The sequence below is a fragment of the Melopsittacus undulatus genome, chromosome 4 (assembly GCF_012275295.1).
Source record: "Melopsittacus undulatus isolate bMelUnd1 chromosome 4, bMelUnd1.mat.Z, whole genome shotgun sequence".
NCBI classification, from domain to species: Eukaryota; Metazoa; Chordata; class Aves; order Psittaciformes; family Psittaculidae; genus Melopsittacus; species Melopsittacus undulatus.
This window is the reverse complement of record NC_047530.1, coordinates 82475822-82495072: the sequence shown is the minus strand read 5'-3', so window position 1 is coordinate 82495072 and position 19251 is coordinate 82475822. Positions and strand designations below refer to the sequence as shown.

General features: G+C 44.0%; 1 protein-coding gene across 1 annotated transcript in view; it reads left to right on the top strand.

Annotated features, from left to right (window-relative positions):
* The first annotated feature begins 8833 nt into the window (after window positions 1–8833).
* The window catches only part of LOC101881382 (TGF-beta receptor type-2-like), a 34090-nt gene continuing 23672 nt past the window's right edge, over window positions 8834–19251 (top strand). Inside the window, exon 1 of the mRNA XM_031053282.2 lies at window positions 8834–9017. Coding sequence (XP_030909142.1) covers window positions 8966–9017 — 52 coding nt within the window. The 5' untranslated portion in view covers window positions 8834–8965. The remainder of the gene's footprint in view (window positions 9018–19251) is intronic.

The following is a 19251-nucleotide window of genomic DNA, read 5'->3' as shown; positions in this document are numbered from 1 at the left end:
AGGTTGGGCAGAGAAGAGATTCAGAGCAGCCCTGTGGAGAAGGACTTAGGGGTGTGGGTCGATGAGAAAATGAACATGAGCCAGCTTCAGTGTGCACTGACAGCCCAGAAACCAACCGTATCCTGGGCTGCATCAAAAGGAGCGTGACCAGCAGGTCCAAGGAGGTGATCCTGCCCCTCTGCTCTGCTCTTGTGAGACCTCACCTGGAGCACTGTGTGCAGTTCTGGTGTCCTCAACATCAAAAGGACATGGGACTGTTGGAACAAGTCCAGAGGAGGGACATGAGGATGATCAGGGGACTGGAGCACCTCCCGTATGAAGACAGGCTGAGAAAGTTGAGGCTGTTCAGCCTGGAGAAGGCTGTGTGGAGACTTCATAGCAGCCTTCCAGTATCTGAAGGGGGCCTACAGGGATGCTGGTGAGGGACTCTTCATTAGGGACTGTAGTGACAGGACAAGGGGTAATGGGTTAGGGCTTAAACAGGGGAAGTTTAGATTGGCTATAAGGAGGAAGTTCCTTACTGTGAGGGTGGTGAGGCACTGGAATGGGTTGCCCAGGGAAGTTGTGAATGCTCCATCCCTGGCAGTGTTCAAAGCCAGGTTGGACTGAGTCTTGGGTGACATGGTTTAGCGTGAGGTGTCCCTGCCCATGGCAGGGGGGTTGGAACTAGATGATCTTAAGGTCCTTTCCAACCCTAACTATTCTATGATTCTATGATCCTATATATATATATATATATATATATATATATATATATACATATATTCATTAGTGTAGCCTTTGGATTTACTCCATCACAACCCCATGATGCCCATGCAGTGTTCATGGAGGCAACAAACTGGGTGGAGGAGTTCTTCCTATTTACTACTTGTATGCTAAACATCATTTTGGACACTGGTTCAGCCCCACCGTTCTCTGGTTTATATATTACGTCGTTTCCTAAGATTTCCCATTTTTGCACTAGATTCCTGTCCTTTGATTCAGACACTACGTTTTTTATTATTCCCATGTAGCTTTTTTTCTTTTCCTGCCCTTTTCAAACCCAGGTTAAAGGCTACCTCAGGGGATTAAAGAGTTGATATTACAGTTTTTTTTTGCTTTGCTTTTTTTCTGCTCTGAGGAGGAGATGTTTTTTTAGTGTTGACCAGAGCTGAATTTGCATAGATTTTTCATCCAAAAATTAATCTTTTTCTTTCAACAACAACTAAAAGAGGTCTCCAAGTCCCCTTTGAAGACCCCCATGAATTAATATTTGGCGTCTGGTTTCTATTCTGTTGTCTTTAATGTTTATTCAACTTTTTCCTCAGATTGTTTGAACTGATACCTCAATCCCTTCTTTCCCACCCCTCCACTAGTGTAGCTGGATGGAGTTTCACAAGCTTTTCCACAAAAGGCTTTCCTAGAACAAAAGTTTTTTACAAGTACGTGAACTGTGATTTGTCCTCTGAATAGGACTGATTGAAGATTTGTTTTCTAAACCCAAAGTCCAGTTTAGATGTAAAAGCGTGACTGCCCATTGTAAGACAAGGTCTGTTTTCCATTACAGCATGGTTTTCTTATGTTTACTCAAGATGTACATTAAGATACATACATTGTATCAATTACACTTGCATTTGCAGGATGTGCATACTGATTTTTTTCTGATCCATATCAGTGATATAATGGAAATATTTATGTGAAGCTCATGCAGGATATCAGACTTTGTATTAAATGTTTTTATTATGGAAACAACATTATCAATAAAGTACAGTCATATTTTCAGGTCTAACATCAGTTGTTTCAAAAGTTATTTTCAGCTTTGAGTTTTCTTCATGCTACTAAGAGATGTGGAGAAGAGTTAAAATACTGCATATGTAGGAGGAGGGTAATGACAGAAGTGCCTAAATCAAGATGACCAACAGCCTGGGTAGCCCTCATGCATTATAGCCTGGTGAGCTATAGAGGAGAATGTGAGATGTCCTGTGCAATGAAGAGGTCTTTAGTGAGCACCAAAGCCTCCAATGAAGTGCTCCTCCTGGGGCACATTTCACCACCTCAGCCTGCAAGGGAGGCTAGCAGTATTTCCTCCCAGAGAAAGGGTCCCAGCACGGTACTGCTTTAAGGAGTACCTCCAGAAGCTGTGCTACTTTGGTCAAAAAAGCTGTAGTGCTCTTCCCCTAGCTAGGCACAAGCTCTAGTGCAGTCAGGCTCTCTTCAAACCCCTTCTTGTTAGGATGTGAGTCCGATTTCCTGCAGGTTACTGAAACCAGGACACTCTCCTGCTCTTCACTAGGTAGCATGTCCCTTCTTTATCAACCATAAGAAACCAAGCTCAAATCAGCTTCCTACCTACCAGTCCCTTTAGTCTCTGAAGCTGTCACCGGAGAGATGAATTTTCTCAGAAACAACCTTTTCACATGAAAGCACTATTGACTTCCTTACCAGAGAGTTACATATGTTACAGGAGAGAAAGCAATACTCCAGGTTCACCAAACACAGGTGCTGCTTTTTGCAAGTTTTAGTACACTTTCTCTAAGCCGTGACTCCATGCAGAAGCAGCAGACTGCCCCATTGCCCTCCTCCCAGGTGCCCTTCCCTCAGCTCTTCCTGACTTCCAGCAGAGCCTCAGAGAAACAGGGACCCCATCTTTTCCTAATCTGTAAGTCCATTCTTTTTAATCCTACCATTACTCTGGGTAAGCTGCTTTTTTACTCAAGAAAGCTAAGCATTTACACTTACCTTGCAACTAGCTTCCTGATGCTTTGTGTAAGGTTATGTGTTTTACCTTTCTTGCTTGAACATACCCTAAACAAAAAATAAATGCCATAATAATGGGATTTTTTTCAGACAATTCCCCTTCATTACAACACTAATTTTCAGTAACTTCATTTAGAGTTCCTTATCCCTTCAACTTCTTAGAAGTAGTTAGAATTAAATGAAAATACAACCATCACCAACAACCATCTCTTTGCTACTGAGAACTTAAATGAAAACACCTAAAGCAGTGGCTATGCTTCGCTTCTGCTCCACAACAACCATGGGGTTTCAATAACCTCAGGAAAAAAGAGCTAACCAGCCAATATTCCTGTTGATGAGAGGCATGCATCTATGAGTTGGTGCAGTGTCTGGCAGTGCCAGTGCTTGCAAGCAGTGAGGTACAGTACAAGTAGATTCATGGAGCAACACAGCTGGAGCTGCAGACTACCATCACACCACACATATTTTAGGGGATATTCTCTAGGGTGTCTCTTGCCCATTCCCAGGGACTGGCCACCCATTGCATCTTCCAGTTTAGCCGCTACTGAAAAAGAATTGAGCATCTCTGTGTCCTAAGACTGCCTTGTAGCACAAGCCAAAGCAGGAGGGCTGGGAGTTTCCCTTCAAAAGCACATTCCTGATCCTTGGTTCAGGCTCCCAGATCCTACCGTAATTTCACTACCAATAATAATAATGTAAAGATCAAGAGTCAGGTTGTCAAACTGCTCATGCCTCCCTCTACAGGCTAATTTCTTCAGACCCGAAGGCACTTGCTAACCAGAGGCATCCAACAGCTGAAGTGATGCCATCTTGTGCTTTGGTCTTCAAAGGCTGATCTTCACTGAAGATCCTGGCGTCTGTCTGCATGTGACGTCATTTGTATGGTGGAACAAAGAACAGTGCTTGCTTAGGCTCCCTAAGAGTACAACACACAGGAATGAACATAAGGAACTGTCAGTAAAATGAGTAAGTAGCTGCGTCAGTGTGGAAGAGTGCAAGAGGAAAAGTAAGTTCAGAAAGAATATATGGGAAATCCTCTCGTCACATGAGTTCAGGCTCCTTATAGACATAAATGTTTGTATGAAATGGCCCCTAAACAGTAAGAAAAGTAATAATAATAATAATAAAAATATTGTTAATTATTCAGAGGAAGAAAAAATTATGGAAGAATAAGTGGAGAGTGGAAAAGAAATATGGATGTCTTTTGGTGTGAGGAATATCATCCAATCCCACTCAGTCTGAAACTGGTAGCAGGGGTCTACATCCATTTCAGCAATGGCATATCTGGATCCATGAATACAGACAAGAAAACTAAAACTAATCCACATTTTTGAAAGGATCTGTACAAGCAGATCAATAGTATGAACAAAAATGTACTAAAAATGGCTTCAAAGGCAGCACAAAAAAAGCCATGAGAAAAATTCAAAACTTCATGGGAAGAAAACAGTAAGACTTAGGACAGAATTGAACAAAAAATCCCACCAACTCTAACACTTTATATAGATGGGCAAATTAGACCTTTGCTTAATCTTGGTGCAGCTTTGGTTGAGGAGCCTGTTGCATGCAGTATAAAAGAAGTTGGAAGTCAGGCCTTTGTTTCTGAACCACGGAACAACTCCAATAAAAGTCAGGCATCACTTCAAAAATGCATTTATCCTGTGTGGCTCCCAAAACAAGTGTTAGCTGAGAGGCAGGAGGATGGGGAAGTTAGCAGGGCTATGGAGGAATAGTTGTGTCAATGCAGACAGAGCCACTGTGTCCAAAGGAGGTATAGCTGTGTCCCTCAGGACATATTGCCAGCTTCGATTGTACTCCTTGTGCTACCTGATCATGAAAGTTTACCACACTATCACTGGGACAAGCTGCAGTAAGAGAATGGAAAATGACAAAGGTAAAGTCATTCCCCTCAGTGACAGAGGGCACAAAGTGTGGTACTATATACGTGACCTCAAACACCAGAACTCTATGAAGCAGTCAGCGGGAAGGTAATGTGAACTTTTCCCAGAGAGCTATGGGCACCTTTAGTGCCCACCAGACAATGGTGTTTGAATTTATTCAACCCTCCCAGGACTGGAGCCAGTGTCCTTGTGAATGCAGGATTCAGGCAACTGTTGCTGATGGCACAGTGAAACCAAGGCCATGCTAATAAGATGCAGAAGTGATGACACTGAAATTCCTGGGGTTTAATTAGCTGCCAGGACAACTACAGGGAGTAGTTCTATACAACTGCACAATATATGCACATAAATTAAGAGCAGGGATTTGTGCTTACTAATAGAAGCTGAGTCCTGATCCTATTAGGTAGCCGCTTCCCTTAGACCTGCCTTTTAAAACTTCAATGTATAGAGCAAATCCTCTTCACAACAAAAACACTTATGGACCTTATCTGAAACCCAGCATCAATACTGACAGCAACAGACTGAAAAAGAACAAAGCAGATGCAACAGATATTAGTCAAGTCATGTAACATGCAGGAAATTGAGAGGGTCAAGGGAACATCCAATTGCAGAAGTAAACCCAGCACCTTTTGTTGTAGTCAGTCGTTTTAAACCCAATGCCCCTGCTATCATCTCTGGGGTCTAGCAAGCATGGAGGAGGTTCAAGGAAGCTCAGAAGCATTTGCCTTTGCATTAGAACTGTCCAGGGCATGGCTATGCGGTTCCCTTCTTCCCCTTACCTCCCTTCATGCTCCTTTCACATGAAGGTGATCTTTGCCCCTGGAAAGAATAAGAGGTTTGACTCACCTGGGTCTGGCACTTGTCCATCATGATGGTACCCTGCACAAGAGTGTTTAGTGCCTAACTTGGGAGCTTCAAATCTACTGATTGATTGCAGAGCCTTACCTCCCACAGTGGAATCCCAGGCTGTTTGAAACCTTCCTTTAAATATATACTATATTGTTTCAGGTGTCCAAAGTTTTATTTTACTTCTTTAGTAAATATCTTCCATCTCCCAGATGAGAAGTTTGGGAAAACTACTCCCACAACCCAACTTAAAAATCACCCTGCAGAAACCTTACGTTCCTCAGCCTAAATCCAGCCTTCAATGTGTCTTGAGTTATGAGGTTGTCCAGACCACTAATAGAGGAGCAGGGGAATTTACACCAAAAGGAATAAACAAGCCAACAATAAAAATAACCATTTATCTCTTCTTCCTCCCCAGTGTCTCACTCCAGAGGTCACTGTGTTCTCTCATGGAAGCAAAGCTCTATTATGTGAGTTTAGGCACTTTAGGCTAAGTGAGTACTTGCTCACTTTCCCCTGAGTATATCTGGTGGATTTTTAGTTTGCGTTTTTTCCTTGGATAAGTCTGAGAAATAAGCAGGGGCCCCAGAACAGAGCTGTTGGTCAGAAAAAAATCCAGGCCAGTGGGGCATGTGCTTCATGGCTCCCTGCTCAGTCCAGGGTTACTCAGCCATTGTGGTAGGAAAGAAACAACCTCCCATCCTCATGTTCTTCCTATTTTGCATGAGGTTTGCTTACAATAGCCTCAGCTCAGTGGACTGACTATGCAGGTTACAAGAGGGTACATCTAGCTCTGTGCAATGTTACATGCATCAAGGGCTCAACAGGCAGGTTCTGTCCATGCAGAAAACAGCCTGCAGAACCCAGAGGCCAGTTTATGAAAGCAAACCCCTGCCCAAGTCACTACAACACCATGTTTTTCCAAGCAGCAGGTCCAACACCATCTAGAAATAAGTACAGCAGTTTAGGATGAGTGGGACAAACATCACCCCCCAAAAGCTTCCTCTTGCTGAGCTTCCTGTGGAAACCCAACTGCCTTGTAAAGATGTTGTTGCATGGGACAGCTACTGCCTTTCCTCTCATTTTGGTGAGCTCCAGCTCCAAATCTCTCCCTAAGATTATTCTGCAGACAGGATGAAGCATTCAACAGGGTTCAGTTTGGCTCAGAAGTTGTTTGGGATTGCCTGGGTTTTTGGAAAACACAGCTCCCACATCTTAGGGTCTCTGGCTGCAGGGACATTGTGCAGGCTTCCTGCTGCCTTCCCAAGTTCTGCTGCTAAAAAAAATAATATCCCTTGCACTTCCAAATCATACAGTGTGTTTTGTCAATGTCCACCGTTGTTTAAAGCCCCTCTGGGCTCCTGCTGGGGACATTATTTCTCTCTGAGTTTCATAGGCAGCAGGGGATTCTTCCTGATTTTAAAGAGGGCTCACATGGATCATGAATAATCTGTGATGTTCCTAACACAGACCTTATCCAGTTGTCTTGTAACACACAGAAGGGCTCACATGTGAAAGTTCAACCGGTAGTCTGAGCAGCCTGTGAGCATTTTTAAATGCTCTGAATCAGAAAAAGGAGATTTGGGAGGTCACCCAAAGAAACCACTGTGCACACAGCAGTTTCAATATGCTTATTGGAAAATAATGTCTTTCTAAAAGTTTGCCAAACATTTGCTCATGTCCTTAGCCCTCAAAGGCCATACTTCAGCTGTTGTAACTCAGGCCAACACATTTCTTCTTGATTAATACTACACAGCACACAGAATGATGCCCAGTTTGATGTAACAACAACCAAGTGAGGGACAGCACTGCAACACCTTGCTTAGGAATCAAGTCAATGTCCTCCAGTGCTGTGAGGAAGAGGCACCTCCCTTGGTCAGGCAGACCTCCCTTAGGTACCTTCTCTGTGTACCCCAGGTGGTATCTTCCCTTCAGGGCATCCACCCAGCTCTTTGCTCTTTTATTCCAGGTGCATATGGCCATTTCCCCATGGAGGACAGGCTAAGATAGCTTACATCTGGGCACCCTGAAGCAGGTCGGAGCACACCAAGCAACTCTGCAGGGCCATGCTTTGTGTAGCCATGGCATAGGAGACACACCTTATCAGCTGTGTCTGTACCTCATCTGACACCTCCTGGTTTTACTTTTTAAATACAGAAGAAAGGAAAAAAGATACTATTATTATTCAACTCCCTAACAGAATAACTACTATAAATAGTTTACGAAACAAGTGGGTGCAATTTATTGGATAGATTCACACAAAGAAAGGACCTTGAAGTTCATCAGGGTGAAATGCTTACTAACAATGAACACGCATACGCATGAGCATATACAAATGCACTATGTATCTGCCAAATACTGATTAATGAACTGAAAGATTAATTGTAAAATGGGTAGATAAAAAGGTGGAGAATCACTAAGTTAGAATTCTATATATGCACTAAAAATGATTTGTTGTATTTGTCAATAACTGTAAAAGGTTAGACACACGTTTGAGAAGGCATTTTGGCTGCAAAAAGCTTTAATAACAACCTTGCTTTCTCTGCCACACGTGAGTACATAGATCATTATTTTAACAGTCTTCAGCATGGGGGTAGATCATAGGGCAAGAGTTTGAGGATTTTACTCCTCCTTTTGCCACTGATTGATTGTTTTAACAACCTAGGAAAGTTGGATTTCTGCTATGTTTCACAGTTTCCCTTTTGTAAGTGGGATAATATATCTTACAAGTTTTTGTAAAGCAGTTTGAGATCTTGGGGAGAAAGCAGCTATTTAAATGCTCTATGTTATTACTTTAGGCCCTGATTCAGGAAAACATCTATGTATATGTTTAAATCCTGCTGCTTTAATGGGTTGAAAACACCTACTTTAGGCTAAGCTTGTATTGATGTGGTATCTCTGAAAATGCAGCCATAAAACTTGTAATTATCCCTATTAAAAATACAACCTGTTGAAGCTTATTTAAAAGATAGAGTTAATTTCTAAAAAGGGGAGGAAAAGTATCAAATTAATGGCAGTTCAGCATATTGAAGCATTACCTTCTGTGTTTAGTTCAGATGAGAGAGGCATGCAGGAGTACCTATGCCTTTTTGATTAGATGCATGCAGCAGACATTAGGTCCCCTCCGAAGATCCTCAGATTTTATGGAGCTGGGAGCAGGTCCGCATTGTCATTGGAACAAAAAGAAATCAAACTCCTTTTCTCAGAGCTGGGCTTCTTCCCCCAGCTCCCCCCTTCCCATATCTGTATGTATTTCAAGAGGAGAGTTGGGCTTAGCTTGCTCATAAACTGCAGTTCCTGGGCGGACCCCACACACAGCTGGGCTTTAGCGGCTGGATCCGCCTTCCCGGCAAGCCTAGCCGGGAGCCTCGCAAACTCGGGGCTCTGGGCTTGACAGCAGAAATGTAGAAGATGGGCTGCACCGAGGGAAGATGAATTGGTCACCGCCGTGAAGCCGGGCTTCTGGTTGTGGCAGGATCCAGAAAATGGGTTACTGGAGAAGACTGGGTCTGCTTTCCTTGCTGCTGCTCTCCTTCTGTGAGTACAAAAATGTTTCTGGTTAGGCAGAGTATGTTAAGCAACATACTATGTGAGGTCGTTTATTTTTCCTTCCTCCAGCAAAATAGCTAACCTTTGATTCCTCCCCTGACAGCAATTAGATGGAGGATTGGAAATAGCTGAGAGTTTAGTAGAATACACTGCTACGACTGCATCAGCTGTGTATTTCTCTTACGGCAAAGGGCGAGCGATTGCCTTGGTGAAAAGCACTGCGTGCTTGCTTGGAGCAGATCACAGATGTCAATGTTTACAGTGCAAAAATATATATAGGTCAGCATTACTTGTTGGAAGTTTTTATTTTATTGAGGGAGATTAAAAGCAACTGAAGTGCACCGCTGACTGATCTGGCTTCAACAGTGTCCAGATGTGGTGAAGTTTGCAGCTTAGAACTTTTATCAGCCCCGCTTTAAGCACAGAATTAATCGAACTATTAAAGAAAGAAGAAGTGGGGAGAGGGGGAGGAGAAGTGTCTTTGCAACAACATCTGGTTATTCAGCAAACCTTTCCAGCACTTACGTAAAGATTTCTTTGTAATGAGTGCCCTGTATCAGTTTTGGTAGCGCTTTTTCCTTCAACAGCACTTGAAAATGTGCCTATCCATGGTTTAACTTCTCTGGTTTATATCTTGATGATCGTTTTATAACAGGGAATAGATTTGTATATAAGTGAGTGTTATATACACATCTCCTAAGTATGTGTGTGTGTCTTTCTGTATATACAATGCCTATGTATGTGTATACACACATATATCCCTATATAGTATATATTTATATATTTGCATGGACAATGGCACTTTTTACTGTGAACTTTTTTACAAACACAGACCCATTCCCCTCTCTGTGAAAATTCCAATGCAACTGAAATTGCTTTTTGCTCAAAGCAATGAAGTAGAAGGATTATAATTCCAATATTTTTGCATCCAAGTGAAACAACTGGGGGCAGGGATCTGTATTTGCATTCACTTTACAGGGGTCCCCCTATCTACAGGAATAGGGAATGAAAGAATATGATCAGTTGGTGTGTAGCAAACACAAGCCTTCCTGCAACTCTGGAAGCAAAGAGACACAGATGGGGGGACTTAGGACAAAAGGTCTTTTTGACTTTTCAGAAAGTTATGGAGATACATAGAATCCTTTGTTGTAGATAATACCCTAAAATGTGGTTTGAAATGTAGGACGCTATACTGATAACATCCTGCTAAATTAATCACATTTGGAGCAGAACTGAAGGAATTATTACAAGGTATTATTTAAAGCACAGCCTTGGGTTGGTTTTGGTAAGAAAGAAGACCACTAATTATCCTTCAGAAATACCTAATTTTGGAGTTATTTAACTTATGGCTTCCTTTTTCTGAAAGGCAAGGGTTTTAATCTGAAAGAAGCCAAACCAAAACATATTATGATTACTAAGTTCATCCAAAAGGTTATATGAGTGATATGCTGACAAAATTCGCCTCTGTGTGGGGAAAAAAAAAAAGTAAGCCAAAGCTTGTTTTCTGTGATTCAGCTCAACAATGATAGACATCTTCTGGAGCTACATCCACTTCCCTGAACATACAGGGCTAAGATTGACCCTACAGTCATTCTGAGGCAGTAAAGTACCCTGGGATCCCACTTTGTATTGACTTTAGGAAGAAGGGAAAAGCAGATTCCCTACATTGATGGAAAATTGACATCCAGCTGTTCTTCAAGCAATAAATCCCACAACTCAGCTTGGTGAGAGCAGAAAAATCACTCGTCATAGCACAGAGATTAAAGCCTTGCCATGGCCCAGATTGCATTTCACTTATCCCAGAGTAGCTCCATCTGAGCATCATTAGGGCCTTTGCTGCTCTCCCTAAGAATTTACACGAAAGCAGGAGAGATCCCAATTTGTGCTCCACATTATGTGTCTCTATCCCTTTATCACTAATATGGTTGAGATCAGACAGCACATCTGACCGATTTCACCCTTATGTGGTAGAGAAAAGGACTGTAGACTGATAGACTGAAATTTCAGCTACTGGATTTCCCCATTTTTCCCTGGCCAGCCCTAGCAAGGTTTCCAAAAATCTACCCTTAAACTTCTCCCCAGTGAGAGTGGCTGCTGGAGGGCAGCATTTTTACGTGGCTTTCTCAGTGGGAGGTGCAGACAGGAGCTGGAGTTGCACCACTGCTAACACAAACTCATGCAGGTGAGCAGGGAATCCTTCCAGAGCAGAGAGCTGGCACGGTTCTGGATTTACCTAACCTAAGACAAAAATAATTACAAGGATCATTGGGGACTGCAAAATTTGTCTGACAGTGCAGGGGCTGAGGGCTTTCAGTGTCTTTGGTTTGGAGAGGAAGGAGCTGGGAGCTGAGCAAGGCATCATCTGTAACCAGGTCCCAGAAAGATACTTTCTGGCAAAAGGCTTCCTCTTCTATGGGACACAGGAAAAACAACATTTACATGCTGGAAGCTAAAACCGGGTGTTTTTGTGTTAGAGCACAACACAGTAAAGTTGTTCTAACAGGTAATTACTCAGGCTCAGGATGTGGTGAACTTTTGTGCTCAAAGCCTTCAAGACTGCACGATTATCTGCTCAGCAGACTATAACCCATTCAGAAGCTACGTACTTGATATCAGGATTACTGTATTGTGCACATGGAAACACTACAGCCTTAAAGTTAATAAACAGGAGTTTTCCTGCTCTGTTTTGTATCGGAATCAGGAAAGTCTCCCTTGTGATCTGTCAGGAACAGGGCTCAGGGCAGGTCATGCATGCATGGGGGTGAGTGAAATCTTGTCTCATGGAGAGGAAAGCACCACAACCCTCTGAGCTGTTGAGACAACCCAAAGAACGTGAGCTAAGTGTCACTGGTGTGACGACAGCTCCCAGGGCATGAAGAGCCCCAGGAGCCAAGCAGAGTGCCTTTGGGCATTCAACATCCAAAAGAGGATATGAAACTTAGCATCTGCCAGGGCATATAGCACTTAGGAAGGGAGAGCTGTACCCCAGGGGATCTGCTGAAGCTCCAAAGAAAGAGAAAGATGATTTGTGAAACAAGGGAAAGTTGCAGGTCTGCTGCTGCAAGTCCAGGTTTGGGTCTGCTTTCCCATAACTCAGTCTCCTATTAAAATGCTGGCTTGCTAAAATATCCTAACATTTTTTGGTATGACTCTCCTGGACTCCCTTTGCCACTGTCCCTCAAGGCACTAGGATGGCTCCACAGAAAGCACATTCAAGGTGGTATCTCTTGGCAGGTGCTGGCTCTCTGAAGCCACATGCTCGTCCCTGCTTACACAAACCAGCCCCAGTTCTTGCAATGAGCCTCTTTGGCTAAATACATGTAGCATATATAATTCATAAATCATGACAGGGAGCTCCAGAGCTGTCAGGAAAACATCTCTGGCTTTTGATCTGCTCAAGAAATCTCTGACCTATCCCAGGCTCCTCAGGCAGCTCATTCAAGAAGTTGGCCTTTCATTTCTCAGGTCGCCAGAACTAAACCAGGGGTCATACGGCCACCAAGCTCCAGCCTGCTCCTCAGGCAGGGGAGCTGTTGGGATTGCAGCCCAACACCAATTATACACACAATCCAGTAACATGGGGTGAAACCTGAGCTAGTGAGAGCATGAGAGAAGGAAGAGGATGAAGGAAGAGTCACCCTCCATTTCACAAGCAAATTCATCCATTTGCGGAAAAGGGCTTTGCATGTCCAAGGCTGAGCTGGAGCAGCAGAGCAGACCTCTCCTCCGAGGCTATGCAGCACATGGAGGTGGGTGCTGCCCACCCCAGGACACATGGGTGCAGGGTTATGACAGTCCTTCTCAAGTAGCAGCATATTTTGCTTTGGTTTTGTTTTTAAGGCAGCCAAAACACCAAAGAAGAAATTATCACCCTCAAAACAAACCAGGGGGCTGCAGGGGTCCCATGTTGGCTGGATGTTGGTAGCTGGGTTGGAAGCAGGCACAGCATTCCACCGCCTGAAGGAGAAACTTGCCCATCCTACCATGAGGCTAAATAAGAACAAAATTGCAATCCATTCTCCAGTTAGGAAATGAAAGGGGAAAGCACAAGAAAAACCGTGACAATGCAAACCTGGTGTCCTCTGCAGTGTTGGAAGTGGTGTGAGGCTCAGCAAGGAAAGTGATGGATTATTTTGAATTTGCCTGTACACTTCTCCAAACCTGATGCTGCAGTTTCAGCCCTGGTGCAAGTTAGACTAACTGAAGCTGGCAGTGTACAGCTAGATCTGATTTATGAAAGCAGGCATTTCCTCTCCCCTTGCATCTCCAGCTTTACTCAGGCCTGAGAGGGGCTGGTCACCATTAAAACTACTCAAATTTGTGTTTTTGTGGGGAGCATTTGGGAGCAATGTCCTTTTTGAAATAGAATTCCACGGATCATAAAATTAAAACACACCATCTTCTAAGAAAACCAAACCCAAACCTGATTTCTAACGGTGTTTCACTGGTGTTATCACTATTAATGATGGCCACAAAGACATTTTTGTGTACTAGTAGTAAAAAAGTTCAGCCAGCTGCAATCACATTTGTTGCTCCCATTAGAAATGGAGTCCTGAACAGATGTATCCCACACATTCACCGAATATGCAGAAAGCAAACATTGGCATTAAAAACAGGTGACTGGGGGCTTTTATTCTGAGAAAGTATTCAACTCTACTGCCTGTCCTCCACAGCTTCATATTGTTTCATGGTTTGCTCTGTTGAGCTTATTTCCTCAGAACACTATTTTCCTCTCCCCTTAGTGATAACTCTTTGCAACAACATTTGCTTTCAGCAGGGCTGCACAGCGTTGCAGCTTGCCATAAACTAATGAACTCTCCCATAGATTGTCGTGTTTTCAAGGAAGCACAGCATCTGATCTTTTTATTAAAAGAAAACAGTCCCACCAAGGAGACAAAATCAGCAGCTCCCACACACTTTGCTCTTTTCACATCCAATGTTTAGCACTGTGTGCCAAGTGAAAGCCTTGCACTGGAAGGGGCCTCCATGTAGAGGGGAGATAACGCTACTGATGGCTGCTTGCCTTATCAAACCTGTGGATTACAGCTACATTATCTCCATGCTGGACCCCAACTGTGGGATAACATTTCCTTAGGGATCTTCAGGGGGAAATGAAGGGGTGGCTGAAAGCCATCTTGGCCCTGATTGCATGCACATCCCCGAGTTCAGAGATGACTGTTGTGATCCTGCCTCCGGAAAGGGTCTGTAACCTCCACCAGAGTAATATTTCTTGATTGTCGGTTCATCTTTATGTTACACCCCATGCAGGGCTAAAACTCTCTCCTGCCAGCTCCTGGTAGCTGTTAAACTTTTAGAAGTGAGAGAGCCTGTTTAACATGCAAGCTCCTCTGCAGCTCATGCTCCCAACAATTATGCCACTCCAGGACTTACCCTTTCATGGAGCTGTTCCACTGCAGTGTTTTGCTTCCCACTGATAAGCCCGGAACATGCCTGACAAACGATAGCTGATTTATATACAAATGCATCTCAGCATTGGGGCAATTAATATATCTAGCTGTACACCGCAGCCTGCCAGTCTGCACTGAACGGAGGACAATTGCCACATGGATTCTAGAAGCTCCAAGGATATGCCTCAGCCCAAGTGTCACCCTTGACTAGACAGAATTATTTATATCTGGATTCAATATTAAAACAAAAAAAAAACTTATTAAAAAGAAGGCCATTTCAGCATTTGCAGTGTGCATTTTGCAGCGATCAGCAGGAGGCAAGCTGTAATGGGGAGCTGATGTGCTGTTCCAGTGGTGGCAGCTGCTGAGTGTCACTTGCAGAGTCCTACGCTCCAGTTCAACCCATGCCTTGGCCACGACTCATTCTCTGCATGGTTGAAGCATTATCATACGCTCTGCCTGGGCCTGCAGCAATACAGCATGCTGTGGATGAAGATGTTGTTTCAGCTCCATGTCATTTACTCTCTACTGGACATGAAACTACAGCCCTTCAGAGTGAACAGAGGTCCAAAGAAAGCTCTGTCCAGCAGCTTCCTGGCTCCAGAGTCAATGCTGATGATGCCTGAAGGTATCTGAAGGAAACGTTGCCTGCTTTCACTCAGCCTGCTAAGAGCTGTTGTCCCTGACTTGCAGCGTATCATGGCAAGTCCTCTGACCATGCCTGGTCAGAGCCTGGGAGCTGGACAGTCCATGTCTCCAGGGCTGTCACACTCTAATATGTGCCCTGCATGCAAAATAGTGCAGGTGAGCTTGTGGCAGCAACTGGCACCAGTGCAACCATGGCAGTCAGCAGACAGGGCTGGTTTATTGCCCAGGTCTGGGGTCTAGGCAGGGCTGAGCCCTGAATCAATCACCTAAGGTGACACCAACTGATCAGATCCAGTCATTTAATAAGGCATCTCCTTGCCCCAATATCTGAGCATCTCCTAATCTTTTCATGTCAGTGGACAGTAAACAGTCCCTTCAATACATCTGTGAGGATGTTCCTTCTGGGAACAACACACTTTTGTTGCTGCTTCTGGGAGGCCCAGAGACATGCTGAAGTTCCTGGCCTGCTGGTTGTTAAATGTCTTTTTTTTTAAATCAACAATGTGAAACTCAGATTTTGATACTGATCCCTTCTCACTTTAGCCATCCCAAACCAGAAGGCTTGACTGTGTCCTGTGTTGCCTTGGTGCACTGTGCACCCCGTCAGAAAGATTATACTGCCAATAGGAATCCATACTGTGCCCAGCACTGGAAATCTAGAGAAGATTTCTTCTCTTCTGCAAAATCAGGAAATCAGACCCCTTCCTGTAAACAGTTCTTAGGAGGGCCATGACCACACATGCTACAAAGGTCTTTATAACTAATGCTGGTATAGGTATTTCTTTCAAAAGATCCATTCCTGTTTTCAGGTGGATCTTTCATAAGATGCCACTCATGCAAGATGAATGCCCATGTCCTCTGACAATGTTTGACAGAGCAGGGCACTAGTTAACACAGCTGGGCCACGATGAGGAACATCTGTCTGATTTTGCTTGATAAAATTTCCTGCCTGGGAGACTCTAGACACTAACATCCAGCATGGAAGTAACTGAATCAGCTGCTGTCTTGCTGCATAAAGCATTTTTTCCACACTAGATCTATCCCAAAATTAGTCCAACCAGTCCATGATAGCAAACAAGACCCTTCTTCTTACAATGGGAAGTGACACACAGAGCCATAAGCAATGAGCAGTTGAATGAATCATCCTTCTTCAAATAGACCCAGGGTACAAGTGTCCACAGAAATAAGACCAATGAATCCCCTGGGAGCTCAGTTCCTGCCATGCCTTTAATATGTCAAAAGGCAGTCAGTGGTAGAAAATGGTTGCAGATATTCCCACCAGAGGGGATTCCTATCAGCAAATTGTTTGGCTACAGATCTCAGCATACATCGAGCTCTGGTTTTGCTCTGTATATTTGCTCTGAGCACAAATATACATATTTGCGCTCACCTGTCTGTAAATAGCGTCACAAGTGGCCAAGCTTGTTTTTCTCACCCATGCCAGGGCTATTACCTTTGCAACAGGCTGTGGCCTGGGAGGCAGCTTTTGGGCGGCAACATTGCTTAGCGATATCCAGACTGTGACACCTTTCAGTGGTGTCCTGGGGAAGGATACTGACTTGGAAAGACAATGCACCACTGCAAAATTATGAGATCTCAGAGTGGGGGGTGGTGAACAGAGAACATTTCCCTCTTTGTCTGTTCCTCCATGCTAGAACAGCAGCTTTGTCCCATGTACCTCATCCCCTGGAGCCACCGAGGCTCCCTGGAGCTGAGCTGCAGCTCTGACCCAGGGCTGTGATCTGCGGAACCTTCACCAGCAAGATGGATCCCTTGAGAGGTATCACACAGACATGCAAGCTCCTGTTACTTTCGTGTGCAGAGAAAATGCACTTCAGGCCCTGTAACAGCCTCCTGTTCCATTCCTGCAAAAATTCCTTTCCAAAAACCTGCTTGCCTCTTCCCTCCTACCATAGACCTGCTTACAAAAACGGAAGATATTCACATTGAATTCTGCCCTATTGGACAGTGCTTTCTGGTAAGTTAGAATACAAGCTCCTTAGAAGATATTTTTTCAAGAGATCAAGAAAGAAGTGAAAGAGAAGAATGCACCATCTATTTATATGCTAAATGTGGGACGCTTTAGAAGAAGCAAGAAAGTTTTTTGAGTCTGTAACCCAAGCTAGGTTCAAGTTCAAGTTCCCTCTGACAGCACAAATTATTTAATTGCTGTTAGAGCTGGTCTAAATGAGGGCAAAACTCATAATAATTTTAGCAGACATAAAGAATGGGCAGTGCTGGAACAACTTGATGACAGCACATGGACAGAGAAGTAACGGAACCTGTCTGCCCTGGCAGCACATCGCACAGTCCCTTGCAAGCCCCATTTCGCATTGGGAATCCAAATAATGCAAATGTAAAAAAATCAAAACTAGTCAATAAGGAAAAGTCCACCCAAGATTGGAAGAGCAGCTCCAGCATAACGTCTCTTTGCGGACTCTTGAAAGTCCTTCTAGCAGATGGTAAATCGAATGTGTGCCAGGAATTTCAAACACTCCTCAGGAAGTTCATGTAAATCATCAGTAAACCATTTGCACTTAAAACAGAGCGAACCCTGTTGCCCAAATGTGACCCAGATAATGTTTCTGACATGTTTACATCTTTGGACAATACCTTTAAATTTCAATTCCATCTATTCATGAAGATCCAGGTTTCCTGCAGAGCCTGAAAAATATACACAGAACTGAATTCCAGAGTAAAGTGGGCTGATAAAAGTAAAGAAACCAAACCAAACCAAAAAACCAAACCTGCTGTGCAGCAGTTTACTTGAGTTGCAGTAGTTAAGACAGAGCAACGTCTGCAACCGACTTGCAGCTCTCTTGCTTTTGCTGTCAGGTTCATTGCTGCTGCTTTTCAAGTTAGAGTGGGGGACTCCTCTCTGCTCTGTCTTCTTCAGAATGAGGTGCAGAAGCTGCTGTTAAATAGGATATAGGATAGACTGCTGGAAACTCTGGAGAAACAAGAGCAACAAGAACGATGGCAACAGCATTGTGGAGTTTGTTGACTCTTACCTTCTGCCTTTCAGCTCCCAGACCCGCTAATACTGTTAAATCCTCAGCAATTTATGGAACAACTTGCAAAAAAATGAGCTCAAACCAACCATGCATGGCCAGGCTGTGACTCTTTCTCCCAGCCAATGTGGGAGGAAGGAAGAAGGGACTCATTTTTAAGACTAGGCTTCAGTCAAAACTGGATCACTGCAAAGTGATCTTTAAAGATCCCCCTGAAAACATGGTGTGCAAATCCCCAGTCATCAGAAGGCACTTTCCATGGGTGATGTGCTAGCTTAGCCCTCTACAAACTTCACTGGCAGCATACACACACCATACCCTGGCATACGCTAAAGCATTGCTTTACCCTACAAATGCCCGATACACAGAGGCACTGGCAAGGTTGCTAAAATTGCTTATAAACATTGTACACAGCAGTTTCACCTCCTCCTTGGGCCTTGAATAAATTTCTCTGCTTTCCACCCCACAAAGAGAAATAGCATGTTCCCTCATGCACCATCTGGGCTGGTGGGAGTTGCTGTGGCTGTGGGGCCATGGTGTGATGCTGGTAGAGTAACCGCATGGGATTGGATGTATGTATAGCTTTTCCTTGCCTGAGTCCCAGCTGTGGAGTTTAGTGTCTCCCAGTCCCCAGACTTGTTGCTCAGGCTGTCCTGCTGGCTTGGCTTACCATATCAGAGCTTTTCCAATGCTGCACGTGGGTAGGAAGAGCAGTAGAAGGTACAGAAGAGGAAGAAATAGGGGCAATAGGTTCAATTAAAGGAATTGTTGCCAGCAGAGGTCTTAGGTTGCACCTTCAGACACAGGATGACAGAGTGGGACTTGGTTTGAATCATAGCTCTTCCCATTTGACTTTCATAGCCCAGTACTTAACCAGCGACCTTCAGATGCCTAATGGGATAAGTACAGTTGTTATAAGGCAAACTCACAACTTCTTTTGTCTGCCAGGGAGGTTTTTGCCTGGCATGGTAATGGGACTGTAATTACTCAGCAACCTGCAACAGCCGGCACACACTTGGCACTTATGAAATGAAAAGATCCTGTGTTAAACTGCTGTTCTGTGTGACTTGAGGGACTCCCGTGCTTCAACTCTCCCTCAGGCCACCTTTTCAATGACAGATGCAGAGCATTACTGCTCACATCTCAAGTGGATAA